The sequence below is a fragment of the Conger conger genome, chromosome 4 (genome assembly GCF_963514075.1).
Source record: "Conger conger chromosome 4, fConCon1.1, whole genome shotgun sequence".
Taxonomy (NCBI): domain Eukaryota; kingdom Metazoa; phylum Chordata; class Actinopteri; order Anguilliformes; family Congridae; genus Conger; species Conger conger.
In genome coordinates, this window is record NC_083763.1 from 11,132,188 (window position 1) to 11,148,657 (window position 16,470).

General features: G+C 47.8%; 1 protein-coding gene across 1 annotated transcript in view; it reads left to right on the top strand.

The window, feature by feature from the left end:
- The window catches only part of unc13a (unc-13 homolog A (C. elegans)), a 63,964-nt gene that overhangs the window by 39,288 nt on the left and 8,206 nt on the right, over nt 1-16,470 (top strand). The window contains exons 21-37 of the mRNA XM_061237838.1: nt 197-350; nt 1,352-1,420; nt 1,637-1,726; nt 2,217-2,351; nt 2,766-2,899; nt 3,371-3,456; nt 4,157-4,283; nt 4,400-4,496; nt 5,280-5,423; nt 5,998-6,081; nt 6,848-6,925; nt 7,113-7,201; nt 8,088-8,240; nt 8,632-8,755; nt 13,798-13,854; nt 14,756-14,836; nt 15,666-15,813. Of these exons, the coding sequence (XP_061093822.1) occupies nt 197-350; nt 1,352-1,420; nt 1,637-1,726; nt 2,217-2,351; nt 2,766-2,899; nt 3,371-3,456; nt 4,157-4,283; nt 4,400-4,496; nt 5,280-5,423; nt 5,998-6,081; nt 6,848-6,925; nt 7,113-7,201; nt 8,088-8,240; nt 8,632-8,755; nt 13,798-13,854; nt 14,756-14,836; nt 15,666-15,813 (1,850 nt within the window). The remainder of the gene's footprint in view (nt 1-196; nt 351-1,351; nt 1,421-1,636; nt 1,727-2,216; nt 2,352-2,765; nt 2,900-3,370; nt 3,457-4,156; nt 4,284-4,399; nt 4,497-5,279; nt 5,424-5,997; nt 6,082-6,847; nt 6,926-7,112; nt 7,202-8,087; nt 8,241-8,631; nt 8,756-13,797; nt 13,855-14,755; nt 14,837-15,665; nt 15,814-16,470) is intronic.

Below are 16,470 nucleotides of genomic sequence, written 5' to 3' on the forward strand. Positions count from 1 at the left end.
CGTAAATATGATAATCCCATTCATGCCGAGGCTCTGCCATTATAGCACAGCGAGCCATAGTAATGCATATTAATGTACAGTCACTTGTCCATACGCACCGGGGGAGGACGTTGCCGGATAGAGTCAGAGGCGTGTACGGATGATTAACGATGATTAACCGTAGCCGCACGTGCCACGTTTTTTTTTTTTTTGCCAGACATTTCGCCTGCCTGTCGTCCAAGTACATGTGCCCCGGCGTGCCGGCGGTGATGAGCACGCTGTTGGCCAACATCAACGCCTACTACGCCCACACCACCCAGGCCACCAACAACGTGTCGGCCTCCGACCGCTTCGCTGCCTCCAACTTCGGGGTGAGTCACTTCCGCTGTGGCCCTGCGACATTCTGACATTTCCATAAAAGATTTATAACAGATTTCTGTAGTCAGTAGAGAGTGAAAACGTGCTCAACTCAAACCCATTGACCCGTTGAAGAGTACTGTAGGTTTTTTTGGAATGCTCACTCAGTGTTCTGGAACCTCGTTGTTTTCAATTACCAGTAGGGATCGTTGCATTGGCATTAGAACGTTCAATTCAGAAAATTCTAATCACAGAATTTGTGATCTTATACCTTAAAGGGTTAACTAGTAATTGGGTGCCGAATCCCATAAAATATACAGTAGTAAAAAACATGAACTGCACTCTCGAAAACTCAAACTGATAATGTATTACATAAATGTATGAAGCATGATAAGCGCAAACAGTTTGACAACAGCCTTCTGCATCCTAAATACACCATATTAATGATAATTACTGCAACCCCTGTAAAAAATATATATCTCAATACCCCTGCTGAGAATCTGGTCACACACTCTCCTTACGCCTGAACTACAGTCTCTGAAAAATAGATTGCAGGCAATCACCTTCATTCAAATCTACACCTGTGCTGCAATTTCAGAAACAGCGCTTTACTCAGGATTGCCACTGGCAGCAGTCCACCGGCTATTCAAAAACACAAACCTGGAAATGAAACCAGGGGAAATTCTGCTTCTGCAGATAGGGGAATAACTGAGAACAGTCCCATTCTCAGTTGGCAGGCGTGCTGGAACAAGTGCCCCCTGCATATCGGGTTATCACTTTCCTTATTTCGCTCTTATTTTGAAATAACCCACTGGCCGTTGCAGTTGGTGTTATAATATGGACTTATGTTCATGGCCTTGCAACCAATCATATATGAGTTGTACCTTATCTGACCTGTTCGGTTGTTCAAGGACCTTGATATGCACTGTTTTGTGTGTCGCTTTGGATGAAAGCGTCTGCTAAATAAAAAGTACAAAAATAATATGAGGTGTTTCTCTCTTTCTTGTGTCTGCAGAAAGAGCGGTTTGTGAAGCTCCTGGACCAGCTGCACAACTCCCTGAGGATCGACCTCTCCATGTACAGGGTACTGAGTCTCTCCTGTCTTCCCTCACTGTCCTGGTTTCCTATCCTCATTTTGAAACCGCTGGTAGCTGGTTGACCAGTTCAGACCAGCTCCCAGCTCAACATGGTGTAGCTGGTTGACCAGTTCAGACCAGCTCCCAGCTCAACGTGATTTAGCTGGTTGACCAGTTCAGACAAGCTACCAGCATTAGCTGATTGACCATCTAATGTTCCACAGAACAACTTCCCAGCTAGCAGCCCAGAGAGGCTTCAGGACCTGAAGTCCACCGTCGACCTGCTCACGAGCATCACCTTCTTCAGAATGAAGGTACTTTTCTCTCTCTCTCTCTCTTTTCGCTGTCATCCGTGTCTGTTGTGATCTCTGTGTTCATCCGTGACTTCACTACATCCCTTAGGTTCAACTCCCCTCAGGTTTTCTGTAATAATCCTGCTTCTCTCTGTTCAGGTAATAAGACCTCTATCACAACAAATCAAATAGGTTGAGTGGGTATCAGTCGAGGTATTAAATTTCCACTGGTCATTAGAGAAGTGAGCCTGCGGTTTCTCTGTTGCTGTAGTACAGTGTAAATCGGAGCCGTACTATCGCCCGTCGTAGAGTTGTAACACCTGAAACATGAGCCCCGGAGTCAGATGTCCCTAAACGCTGCGATTCCCTGTAGCTCTTATTTACTACTGCGGTCTGTTTAATAACCGTAATCATGATATGCTCTCTCTCTCTCTCCCTCTCTCTCTCTCTGTCTCTCATTATCCCTCCCTCCCTCTCCCCCTTCCTCCCTCTCTCCGTCCTCCGACCTCAGGTCCAAGAGCTGCAGAGTCCCCCTCGCGCCAGTCAGGTGGTGAAGGACTGTGTGAAAGCCTGCCTCAACTCCACCTACGAGTACATCTTCAACAACTGCCACGAGCTCTACAGCCGCGAGTACCAGACCGATCCCGTGAGTATATACCCGAGAGGAGTCCGTGTGCCTTGCTGTGAGCGCCCCCTACCTGTAGGAGGTATTTTCAGTGCATTTACTTCTTATTAACGGAACAAGTGTGTCCTTTAAACTTCAGTGGGCAGTAGTCATTTGAATAAAATGTTGCTTTTTTTTTTTTGTCTGCTCAATTATCCAAGTTATTCTCGTTTTTGGAATTTATATGTGTTACTTTTTACTGTGTGCCTGTATTTTTTGGTTATTGGAATATTTAAACTATTTTTGCAGTGACAGTTTAAACTGTGTTTGCTGCCTGTAAATGAAGTGATAGGTGAAGTAATGGCCTGAAGCTGAAGGACAGGACCTGCTCTTCACAGTAAATGGCTGCACGGACAGTAAATAGAGGGTTGTTTTCTCTCCATCTCCTTCCCCCAGGCCAAGAAAGGAGAGGTGCCCCCAGAAGAGCAAGGCCCCAGCATCAAGAACCTGGACTTCTGGTCCAAACTCATCACCCTCATTGTGTCCATTATAGAGGAGGACAAGAACTCCTACACTCCATGCCTCAACCAGTGAGTGCACCCCTCTGTTCGGCTGTACAGTGGTACATCCCTCTCTCCCTTGTGTTTGTACAATGGTATTTAACTCTCCCCCTATGATAAGAAAGTGGTACTTCCCTCTCTCCCCTATGGGTGTACAGTGGTATTACCGTCTTCTAACTGTGGTTGGATTATGGTACACCCATCTTTCTTTCTTTCCTTATTTATTTTTATTTATTGTCTCTGTGAGGTATTCTAATCTGGTGTGCCTGAAAATGGAATAAAACAGTTTTTAAAAAGTACCCCCTTCTCCTCCCTATGGTTGTACTGTGGCCCTTCCCACCCCCCAAGGTTTTACATTGGTACATCCCTCTCCCTATAGTTTTACAGTGCCCCCCCTCCCCCCCAGTGGTCATGAGATGGTACTTCCCTCTTCCTCCCATGGTTCAAACCATTTTTCAAAGCACAGTTCTGTGTGCACTGAGCGCTGTCTGGCCCCTGCAGGTTCCCCCAGGAGCTGAACGTGGGGAAGATCAGCGCTGAGGTGATGTGGAACCTGTTCGCCCAGGACATGAAGTACGCCATGGAGGGTAAGGCGCTTCCATCCCCGCCATTTTGATTCACCACCGCTCAAAGCTCAGAGGTTGTTGGGGGAAAAAAACTCAAGCTAGGTTTTGAAACAACTGGTAGGTGGTTGAACAGTTCAGACTGGCTCCCAGCTCGACATGGTTTAGCTGGTTGACCAGTTCAGACCACCTCCTAGCTTGACATAGTTTGACGAGCTCAAGCTATGTTTTGAAATGACCAGCAACCAGCTCAGACAAGCTACCAGCACTAGCTGGTTGACCAGCTCATACCCAGCTAGTCCAGCTTATGCTTTACCATGTTGGTTGATTAGCTCGTATCCAGCTACACAAGCTTGGTGAAGCTGGTCATTGCTGGATTTTACAGCAGGGAACTCCAGGCTTCTCTCTGGAAGTACTTCTGGTCAGACACCAGCTCCTTAAAAATGTGGAAAAGTACTGAACCCAGTGGTCCTCGATTCTGGTCCTGGAGAGCCTCAGGGTCTGCTGGCTCTTGTTGTGACTCAGCACTTCAGTAGCAATTGATGAATAAAGCAGTTGATTACACAGCTAACTCAGGTCACCAGGTTGCTTGGGTCTGAATCAGTTGCTGATTTTAAGGCAGAAACAAAACCCAGCAGACTGTATTTCTCCAGGACCAGGATTGAGGATCGCTGACCTAACTGAACTTTAATTATGGCCTTCTTCTTCTCCTCTCTCCACTTAGAGCATGAAAAGAACCGTCTGTGTAAGAGCGCAGATTATATGAACCTGCACTTCAAGGTGAAATGGCTGTACAACGAGTACTGCAAGGATCTGCCTTTCTTCAAGAGCCGAGTGCCTGAGTACCCCGCGTCAGTACCTCATGACTTTTGTCTCGGCTGAGTACCGCTTGATGTCGTCTTGGATTAGGTTGTGATTGACGCTTGAGACTCCGTGGTCTGGAAAACATCTTTCTGCTGTTCCACAGGTGGTTTGAACCATTTGTCATCCAGTGGCTGGATGAAAATGAGGAAGTGTCGCGAGACTTTCTGCATGGTGCCCTGGAGAGGGACAAAAAGGATGGGGTAAACCTGAATTGCTTTTTTTCCCCCTTCATTCAGGATAGTTTTAATATCATTATAGGATAACAGCTCCTCAGTTCCATCTCCATCTCCTCATCACAGACAGTGTGAACAGTTGTAGCTCAACCACAACCCTCAGGCTGGCAGGATACAAGTCTTAACCCTTTAAGGTTGTGAGGTCACAAATGCGTGATTAGAATGTTCTTAACCTAACATTCTAATGCTGATGTAACAATCGTTACTGGTAATTAAAAGCTAGAGTTCTAGAACACTAGACTTTCTTCACTAGAGTTACAGACGTAGAATTTTGGAAAAAAAAAACATTCCAAAAAGTCTTCTCTTCAAAGGGCTAAAGAACTGGAGATGACTAGACAGACACAGTATGGGCACATATCCACTGACGTGAGCCCAGGTAGGAAGGGGACATCGAACTCCTACCAACAGGATGCACGGCATGAAGAGAATTAATAGGAACGCACTCAGCCACCCTGGGCAGCGAGAGAGAGAGGAAGAGAGGGAATGAGATGGAGGGAGGGAGGGAGGGAGAGGGAGAGAGAGAGGGGGGTAGACAGGAGTTGTTCTCGGTTCATTAGTTACCCATTCCCAGGGGAGCAGACACAGTCTCCCCCTCCCAATTACAGCTGGCGAGAGCATCTTCCACCTGCCCGTGTCTGCCTGAAAATAGCCCACGCAGTCTCTCTCTCTTCTATTTTTGCCTCCTGCTGCTCGTTCTCTCTTTCCCCTTTTATGAAACTCCCCCCCCCCGGCCCCTCCCTCTGCCCACAGTTCCAGCAGACGTCCGAGCATGCTCTGTTCTCCTGCTCCGTGGTGGACGTCTTCTCCCAGCTCAACCAGAGCTTCGAGATCATCAAGAAGCTGGAGTGCCCCGACCCGCAGATCGTGGGCCACTACATGAAGAGATTCGCAAAGGTGCCACTTACCTACAAATCTATAATAATAATAATCATCATAATCATAGTCACAAACCACGGAAATCGTAAAATAAAATATCAAAATGGAACATGGACTAAATTAAGTGTACTCTCAGAAATAAAGAAATAAAGTGCCTTATAAGGTACAAATGCATGTCACTGGGGCTGTACCCTGTAGGTACATAAAATTGCTCCCCTGGCCAGCAATATATAATTAATTTGTACCTTTTTTGCTTGGAATACTTACTCACTTGTATCCAAAGAAAACATTACTGTGCTTTCACGGGACTTTCGGGAAATTTGATTATTGAAGAACAAAAATGTACCTCCACTGTCAGTTTATTTCTGAGAGTGTGATAGTCGATTAATGCGATAGAAATTGGGGATCGCGGCAAATGCACGCAATGACATGAAAGCACAAAGAACTGTATGTTTTAATGCTCAAAATGAATAGGCACATATCTTACTTTGCGAGAGCCATTGGTCCTTGGTGATCAGCTCTTTCATTGAAAGTCTGTTGAAAGTGTTTCGATGAGACGACATTTTGTGCCCCTTCCCCTCTCTCTCCTCAGACCATCAGCAACGTGCTGCTTTCCTACGCTGACATCATCGCCAAGGACTTTGCCAATTACTGCTCCAAGGAGAAAGTGGTGAGAGTCCCCGACTCCTTTTAAGCAAGATTGGACCTGCCACTCAAAGATCCATCTTTTATATTTTGTTACAGCATCTGTTTGATTGGCTCTCAAGGTCTCTGAATCGTTCAGTTGAAATAATTTGTTGAATGAAGTTATTTTGAAATAGCTGGACTGGCTCCGCAAAGACTTTGGCAATTTCCAACTCTCTGCGATTGTTCAGTTGAAATACTCGGCAATTTGCATTAGTTAAACGAGTCTTAAGTCGCTATTTATAGCGGCGGGAAACAGGAGAGGAAAATCGGCCTGAATAGGGGTTGTTTTAATTTGTTTTGAATGGGCGCCCTTACGCCAAGTGAGGAATGAAGAGGTGCAGAATACAGCTGGCCTCAGTGTCAAGTTGCAATTTCAGTGCACCAATCAGCTTCTTGTGTGATTGACTGTGACATAATCTGCGTTTATTGTTGCTGGCCACTTGACTCTTTCTCCAGAAGCGAAAACGGTTCCCTGATGAGAGTGCGAGATGTTGTGTATGTGTAGATCAGGGTGCTTGTCAGCTGTAGCTACCAACATGTCTGTCCATGTGCCTTTCAGGATGTGTGAGTACACGCATGTGTGTGTGTGTGTGTGTGTGTGCATTTTATGTGTGCGTGGGCTTGTGTGTGTGTGCGTGTGTGTCTGTGTGTGTGTGTGTGCGTGTGTGCGCGTGTGTGTGTGTGTGCATGTGTGTGCTTGCATGTGTGTGTGTATGTTTGTGTGCACTACATGACACAGCTTTGTGTCTCGGCAGCCCTGCATCCTGATCAATAACATTCAGCAGCTGCGAGTCCAGCTGGAGAAGATGTTCGAGGCAATGGGAGGCAAAGATGTGAGTGACTTTTAACTTTCCTCCACTCTCATGCAGACTCACTCATTATTATCTTAGCATGTTGCTCAGAATATCCTCTGTGGTTTTTACTGCGTGCAGTGATGATGTCATCCTCATGCTGTGATCATGTCATCATCGTGCGACGCTGTCGCTAGGCTGCCAGTGTGAGTGCGTGTCTGTGTTGCAGCTGAACGTGGAGGCCAGTGACATCCTGAAAGAGCTCCAGGTGAAGCTCAACAATGTCCTGGATGACCTGAGCAGGGTCTTCGCCACCAGGTGAGCACAGTCAGTCTTCAGACCACCGGCCCTTTCGGTGGAACATTTTATACTTACTGTGCAATAATGTATGACACCCTGTGTTTCTGAAATAAAGAGCGCACTGTCTGCAGGTATACACCACATTTTAATCAAAAATTAACTCCCAAAAATGTACAATCAAAATGGTGGAGGCATACATTGCTCTGCTGTGGCACAGATTTATAAAGAATAAAGACATTTTTCAGATGTGTACCCACCCCTGGGTGTCTGGGGGTTCATAGAACGGATGTGAGCTCCTCTGCATTGTTTCCAGCCTCACAAAGAGCAATGTGTGAAGCACTACTATCTGGATGTCGCCACAATGATATGGTTATGTGATGTGTGTGTGTGTGTGTGTGTGTATCTGTGTCCACTCAGTTTCCAGCCCCACATAGAAGAATGTGTGAAGCACTACTATCTGGATGTCCCCACAATTATATTATGTGACGTGTGTATCTGTGTCTGCCCAGGTTCCAGCCCCACATACAGGAGTGTGTGAAGCAGTGGTATCTGGAAGTCCCCACACTGATATGATTATGTGGTGTGTGTGTATCTGTGTCCTCTCAGTTTCCAGCCCCACATAGAGGTGTGTCTGAAGCAGTGCTCTCTGGAGGTCCCCACCATGATATGATTATATGACATGTGTGTATCTGTGTCTGCCCAGGTTCCAGCCCCACATCCAAGAGTGTGTGAAGCAGTGGTATCTGGAAGTCCCCACACTGATATGATTATGTGATGTGTGTGTGTGTGTGTGTGTATCTGTGTCCTCTCAGTTTCCAGCCCCACGTAGAAGAGTGTCTGAAGCAGTGCTGTCTGGAGGTCCCCACCATGATATGATCGTGACATGTGTGTGTCTTTGTATCAGTTTCCAGCCCCACATAGAGGAGTGCGTGAAGCAGATGGGGGACATCCTGAGCCAGGTGAAGGGGACGGGCAACGTGCCAGCCAGCGCCTGCAGCAGTGTGGCCCAGGACGCCGACAACGTCCTGCAGCCCATCATGGACTTCCTGGACAGCAAGTAAGACGAAGATACTCTCTCGCACTGATGTGATGTGATGTGATGTGATGCTGTTTCACACCTCATCTCCTGACACCGCGCACAGCAGTGGTTCCCAACCCTGTTCCTGTAGATCCACCGTCCTTTGTAGGTTTTCATTTCAACCCTAATTTAGCGGACCTGATCTCGAGCTGTCGAATGCGGTGTGCTTTGTTATGGGTTGACCGAAAACCTACAGTATGGTACATCTCCAGGAAGAGGGTTGGGAACCAGACTGTCTTCACACTTGACTCCCTCAAGGTTTTTCCGAGGGCCCTCGAGGACCGTGATTTTGAGGAACGGGGGTGTAGAGTGTCCCTGTCTATGCAGCAATGTGTGGCTGAAGCACAGCTCATCTCTCTCCTCCTCCTAGCCTCACGCTCTTCGCCAAGATCTGCGAGAAGACGGTGCTGAAGCGCGTTCTGAAGGAGCTGTGGAAGCTGGTGATGAACACCATGGAGAAGACCATCGTCCTGCCGCCCCTGACCGACCAGACGGTGAGTACGCCGCTCCTCCTTCGCGTACGCGGACATAAACACACGTATAACGTCACACACACGTGCATACGCAGACACACCTGCGCACGTACATGCATTCCCTGCTGAGACAAACTGCTCAAGCTAGGTTTTGAAGGTAGCTGGTAGCTGGTTGACCAGTTCAGACCAGCTCTCAGCTCAACATGGTTTTTTCCCAGCTCAAGCTATGTTTTGATATAGTTGGTAGTTGGTAGCTAGACCAGCCTTATGACCAGCTTGTCCATCCTTGTTGGCCAGCTCACACCCAGCTAATCCACCTTATGACCAGCTAGCTGGATTTTACAGCAGGGTTAACACGCATGCATACGCACACATATCCACATTAGTTACTCAGATGTATACACATACAGACACATGCACTTGCATACATGCGTACACATGACTGTCACTGGACACATATCAATACGCTCAATACACAAAACATATCCAAGGTGCACCGGTTGTCTTCATTAACAAGCTGAATTTCCCAAAGAAAATCTCTTGGAAAAAAAACAAAAAACAGGCTGGTCTTGCATGGTTGGGTGCTAAGATACCTTCCCTCGTGCCAGAGGAAATAAGAGGAGGCTCCACCGCTGTGAGTTTAATTTGAGGACCTGATCCGACCTCCGCGGGGGTTGAAGACGAACCCGACAGACGCAGTAGAGTCTGTGAAGAAGACCGGGAGTGTCGCTGGCACTGTCAGGGTGTGAAAATGACGACGACACTTTGAACCAGGACAGAGCCCGTGAAGAGGACCAGACGACAACCCGACACCCCTTTCCCCCCTCCCCAGCCCACAGAAACAAACCAACAGCCCAATCGCCCCTCCCAACCCAAGCCCAAACAGCACCACCCCCCCCCCCCTTCATTCATAAAAACAAATTTCATGAAGTACCGTGGTAGCGGAGAACGGAGTGCATCATGTCATTATACCCCCTGGCTCAAAGCTGTTTGCTCATCCGTCAGTCACAGTTTCCAATCACCGCATCTCAAAATGCAGAGCAGGTGTTACTGTTACTGAAGTAGGTTCCATTTCGGGTCTATTCATCAAATCAGCCATATTGTGAGATTTAATTAAAGTATTTTCAACTGGAGCTTTTGGAACAAATGTACACTAATGAACGGTGGTGGTGTTGGGTGGTACACGAAGAACTGTGACTGTTGGTTGGGAAACCAGCCTGTTATTTATTTTAATTTTGATATATCTGTTTTTCTTTTCGTTTCGACAAAAAGAGCCCCATATCCCTCACTTAGAGCTGGAGAAAAGGATAGACTGAAATACAAAATGGCCGCCCAATCTTTCTTGCCAGAACGGCTTTCGCTCTGTCGCGTTCCCCTGCCAGTAGTCCACACCCAAGCGCTGAGAGTGCCTATGCAGACTCAAATCTACTTTTGGACTGGGCCCCTGTCCTGTCCTCTTTGTTTTGGGGTGGCAACAAGCAGGCACTGGCAGGGGAACAGGCAGACCGGTTGCCACGGCGCCGGGGTAAGCCCCTCCCACAGAGCCGTTTGATAGGGGGCTGAGACCCACAGGGGCGGATAGTGACAGTAAAGGGGCGGAGTCTGATCAGAGACCGGCGGCCTCGTCTGTTCTGTTGATGCTGATGTGGGGCTCTTGGCAGCTTCACTGACCCTTGACCCTTCTCTCTGGTTATTACACCCCCGCTCCCACCGCTCTGCCTCCACAGATGATTGTAAGTACGGCACTCCTCTGTGTGCGTCTGTCTGTCCGCAGTCCGTCAGTGCCGGTGGTCGGTCCTTCTTGCTATGTGTGGCTGCAAAATACAACAACTTTACCCCCTTGCCCCCCCCACCCACCCACCTTCTCCCCCTGTCTCTCACCTGTCTCTCCTTTTTGGTTTCTGAGCTCTGCTCTCTCCATGTCATCCTTTGGCCTGCCCCCCCCCCCATTTGCCCCCCCTCTCTATCCGCACCCCTCCCCTCTCTCCACAGCAGCAGCATGGTGCATTCCTGACTGACTCTGACTAGGCCCAACTCCCCCCTCCTCCCACCCCGAAATCTGGCGCCCCCTATGGCCCACCGCCTCCCCCCCCCTCCCCCCTCTCTGTTTCTCTACCTTGCACTCTCCTCTTCTGGAAGTGGCACTCTCTGGCTCCCAGTGTTGCCTTGTACTTCTCTTGCATTTTGTCCTGGGACTCTTCTTTGGGTGACTCTGCCGTTGTGGTTTAATATTGTAGTGCGCCCCCCCCCTCCTCCTCCCCTCTCCCTCCCTCTACCCTTGTTTGAGTCCCCTCTTGTGGAATCGTTGCTTGCGTCTGAACTTGAGTTACACTGTAATATATGATGTTTATACAGGCCTATTCTCTCTCTCTCTATCTCTCTCTGTCTCTCTGTCTCTCTCTCTCTCTGTCTCTGTCTCTCTCTCTCTCTCTCTCTGTCTCTGTCTCTCTCTCTCTCTGTCTCTCTGTCTCTCTGTCTCTCTCTCTCTCTCTGTCTCTCACTCTCTATCTCTGTCTCTCTGTCTGTCTCTCTGTCTCTCTCTTTCTCTCTCTCTCTCTCTGTTCTGGTTTGGTTTCCATGTTTTCTTGTTTCAGAAACCTTTTTTTTTTTAAAGTAGATTGAAATGCTAGGGTTTTTTTAAATGCTGTATGTATGTGTATACCACAATCTTCCACCTGCTATATGGGGTTTTGAAGAATTACACAACAAATACAACTATCAAATCATGAAGGAGCACTATCACTGGTGCACAGGCAAAAGACACACAAACACACAATTACAGTGAGGTATAAACACTCACAAACCTGCAATAAACATGCGAAATACACCGGCAATCATAGATCAGTAGGTTGGATCTTACATTTAGACAGTTATACTGTTTTGATTACCGTTTATATTACTTTAGTGCAGTGGTAACCCTGTCTTTCACCAAACATTCTAATGCTAATGTCACAGTCACTGCTGGTAAATGAAAGCAAAGGTGTTCTAGAACATGGAATTAGAATTCTGGCAGAAACATTCCAAAAAACTTACTTATCCAAGTGTTTTAAAAAGTACGGGTGTATTGCACTTTTACCTGGAAAGCCGATAACCACCTTAATTCAAGCATAAATATTTTATCGGGATGGGTTCCTCTGTATCGCCGGGGTCCCTGCAGACCCTGCATGCGGTGGAACAGTCATAGTTGTTCGTCCCACGGGAACCCAGGAAATGAGATTTTTCCTCCACCCGCCCCCGCTGCCCGCCAGCCCGCGCGGGAAAGCACTGCGTCATCCGTCTTCTGGTTCCCGCTTTATACCATGCATAATGCAAGCCGCTGCCCTGTAGCGTGCGTGCGTAACCCGGCAGGGGGACACAAGCACAAGCACAGTCTCATTCAAACTCAGTCTCAACCGAAGATACGAAAGACCTTATTAGATCTTCCTCCAAAGATTTATCCTAAAGATAATTTTCTGGTCAAAGATAAGTAGCATAGTCACCGAGCATGGGATTGGTTACCATCCCTGCTGAAAAAAACAGCTCAAGCTAGGTTTTGAAATAGCTGGCAGCTGGTTGTCCAGCTTATGCATAGTTGGATTTTACAGCAGGGATGTTAAACTCTGGTAGCTGTACGGTCAGATAGCAGGTTCACCGGACTCTACTAATTAAAATGGCTCTTGTAGTTTAAATGATGTAAAAGACATGGCATTGTGAGGGATGATGTTGTCCTTGGGGGGATGTACTGTAGACTCACCCGAAGAGGTGCATTCCCTGGTCAGGCAGACAGTCAGTCAGTGAGACCCTGGTAGACTTCCTGCGATGTTAACACCTGTCCTCTCTTTGCAGGGAAGGGTGAAGCTTGCTTGTCACAGTGATGTAAGAATTAAAACACTTCAGCTCAATGTGTCCTGTCTCCCTCTCTCTCGCTCACCCTCTCTTGTTTTGTCTCTATCCTCTTTGTTGTTATTCGACTCGTGGTCAAAACAAACCGGTGGAAGCAACTGTTAATCAGCTTTGTTTCCAAAGGGTGTAAAGTCTCTAGTTTGTCGTTGACCCCCCTCCCCCGTCCCCTCCCTCCTCCCTCCCTCTGTGTAGCAGCCTGTACCCCCCCACCCTCAGCGTTTTTTGGGAGCCTTTGTTTTGTGCCGGAGAGCTCGAGACACATCATTCAGCGACATCACACAATTTAAACGCACGACAAAGTACAGTAACTGACCCTACGGTGACACTTAGCGGTAGTCCTGACAACTGGCTGTTGTTGGTGAGAAAAACATAAAACAAAACGTAAACTCAGACGTAACATTGACACGTTTTCATAGTTCCTTTGGTGTTTCCTGAAAGGCGGTTATTTTGTTATTGTCTTTGGTTGGTTTTCACATAATATTTTATAGCCAATGAAAGGTGAGGGCAGTGCCACTGAGCACCCAGTGCCTCTCACATTTGGTGATATATCCTGTTAATTGAGTATCTCATCGTCATGGATACGCGATATATCGCCGTAGCTCCACTGCATCCGGCCGTGGGCCCCACTGTATGATTTTTACCTCTTGGCTCTGTCTCTCTCTCTGTCTGCGTGTGTGTTTCCACACTGTCATCTGCACTCCTGTCTGCGGTGTTTCGTGTTCCCGTCTTTACTGTGGGGCTCTGTGTGTGCGTGTGTGTGCGTGTGCGTGCGTGAGCGTGTGCTTGGAGGAGAGTGGTATGTGTGGGAGCAGGAGAGAGGAGGTGTATGCTGAGAGGATGAGAGGATTTAAAAAATCTTTTTCATGTGCTTTGCATCGTGTGCAGTTGTGTGTTTTCTCACTTTATGTGTGAGTGCGTGTGTGTGTACTGGATGCTCTTCCTGGCACGCCTGTGGGTGTCTGTGCTCGTCCGTATGTATGTGCGTATATACGTGTGTGTGTGTGTGTATATACGCGTGTGTGTGTGTTTCTGACTCTCTGAATTTCTCAGTCTCTGGCTGAGATTGTGATGTGGCTGTTAGTATGTCACAGTAAGCCAGAGATCAGTGATAATAAAACTATAATCTTTCTGTCTCTCCCTTCCTTCTATCTCTCTTTCCACTCCCTGTCCCCCCTCCCCAGGGCACTCAGCTCATCTTTAATGCTGCCAAGGAGCTGGGCCAGCTTTCCAAGCTCAAGGTAAAGCCCCCCCCCCTAGCTTACCTTCAGCGCTGCAGAGAAATCCACTCCGCTCTACATTAGTCTTCTTAACCAGCTTTTTTCCCAACCAATATGCTGTGTGAAAAAATTATGTTCAAATGAATTTTAAGAACTTACACAAACAAGTCCCATTCAAGAAAGTGAAAATAAATGTCATTAAATGTAATTCAATAAATGTAATTAAAATCCCTACTGTTGAAGCCTCACATCAAAAAAACGTACTCTTCAAAGGGAAACTGGGGGTCAGGTTCCCTCAAGGTATAAAGTAAAGGGGTCCAGGTTCTCTGGTTCTCAGGGTATAAAGTAAAGGGGTCCAGGTTCTCTGGTTCTCAGGGTATAAAGTAAAGGGGTCCAGGTTCTCTGGTTCTCAGGGTATAAAGTAAAGGGGTCCAGGTTCTCTGGTTCTCAGGGTATAAAGTAAAGGGGTCCAGGTTCTCTGGTTCTCAGGGTATAAAGTAAAGGGGTCCAGGTTCTCTGGTTCTCAGGGTATAAAGTAAAGGGGTCCAGGTTCTCTGGTTCTCAGGGTGTGAAGTAAAGGGGTCCAGGTTCTCTGGTTCTCAGGGTATAAAGTAAAGGGGTCCAGGTTCTCTGGTTCTCAGGGTATAAAGTAAAGGGGTCCAGGTTCTCTGGTTCTCAGGGTATAAAGTAAAGGGGTCCAGGTTCTCTGGTTCTCAGGGTATAAAGTAAAGGGGTCCCTGTTCTCTGGTTCTCAGGGTATAAAGTAAAGGGGCCCAGGTTCTTAGTTCTCAGGGTATGAAGGTAAGGGGTCCAGGTTCTGTAGTTCTCAGGGTATGAAGGTAAGGGGTCCAGGTTCTTAGTTCTCTGGGTATGAAGTTAAGGGGTCAGGCCCGTGACGGACTCACTCCCCTCTCTTTCTCAGGAGCACATGGTCCGCGAGGAGGCCAAGGCGCTCTCTCCCAAGCAGTGTGCGGTGGTGGAGCTGGCTCTCGACACCATCAAGGTAACCCCCAGGGTCCCCGTCTCGCGTCGTGTCCTGGATGTTATCTGTACGCGTTCAGGATCTGTGTTTCAGTTCTTAGTTGGCTTGAGTTAGTGCTTTAGGGACGCACAAAACTGAAACGACAGGAAACTAGGGGCCGGTAACATGAAGCAGGGTTACTGAGTTAGCTGGATAACAGCACGGAGTACGAACAGCTCCTTTTACTTCAGATTTGGGAGGGTTCCAGGTTTTACTCAGTGCCGTTATCCAGTTAACTCCATAATCCTACTTTGTGATACAGGCTCCGGCTTCCCTTATTAATGTCACCAGCGAAAGCGAGGATTACATTTTCTTTACAACGTTCCGATGGTATGGGAGCGTTATTAGCCACGTCTGGCACTATTGCTTATAGAGATCAGGTGAATGCACTTGTGTGCCCCCACAGTATAACTTGTGGATCAGAATGTCTGTTGAATGAGTGTAGAGCAATATAATACGCTGCCCAGTGCCTTTTCCTTTCAACTTTCTCCAGGGGGCTAGGTTTTTTCTTCATAAGTAAAAGTGTTTTCTTGCTGTTCTTCCATCTGAATTTTCTTTTTGCCAACGTTTGTGAAATGAGGATGAAAAACCGAGACTGGGACTTGTTTTGACATGTTTGACATGTTCCGTAAAGTGTTTTTTTTTTTTGGCGATTTAGAGTGAGGAAGTAAAGTCTCAACTTTTTTGCTGACCGGTGAATGCGTGTAATAAGCTTGGACCGCAGTGTCGGGGGGGTTGGGGGATTTGGGGGGGGGGGGGGGGGGGTCTCATGGTCTCATCCACATTAACCACTCGCCTCTTTCCTCCACAGCAATACTTCCACGCGGGAGGGGTGGGGCTGAAGAAGACCTTCCTGGAGAAGAGCCCTGACCTGCAGTCGCTCCACTACGCCCTCTCCCTCTACACCCAGGCCACCGACAAGCTCATCAGGACCTTTGTGCAGTCCCAGAATGCACAGGGTGAGCTCCCCCTGCTGCCCCTCCGTCTCTCTGTGTCCACCCTCTCAATTTTTCGCGAATTTATCTTCGTCTGTCAGTTATTGATGTTGCCTTCTTTCTGATTCTGCGGTGTGGGTGTGGGCGGGGGGGGGGGGGGGGGGGGGGGGTGCTCGCTATGGTTTTCTGAGTCGTGTTTCCGTGATAATGATCTAAACCTTTTCCTCCTTTTCCTTCACTCGGCGACAGTGCTTTCATTTATTCGAATGTTTTTGTTTTGTTTATAGAGCAGAAGCACTTGATTCGCACCGTATTTCCCCTGAAAGATTTAGACTTTTTGTTTAAAGCCGTAGCGGAATGTTTCATAAGATAGCGAGAACCGATCGCCTTTTCTTTTCTCCCCCGCCGACGAGTCGAACATCTCCCAGCCGTCCTAAGGCAGACGCGGCTTTAATGACTTGCTCAGAAATCCCGATCTGAAATGTAATTAAATAAACCGCGAGACATTCGGCAAAAAAATTATTTTTCCGGTTCGAGCGGCAGCTGCAGCCGGGGAGGAATGTGTTGAGCGAGGGATTAACGGGGTCACGACGAACGAACGTGTGACAGCAGCCGCGCGCAGCCACGCCGCGGACGGGCTATTACCGCGGCGAGAACCGAGGGCTTTCAGGGAACAGCCGG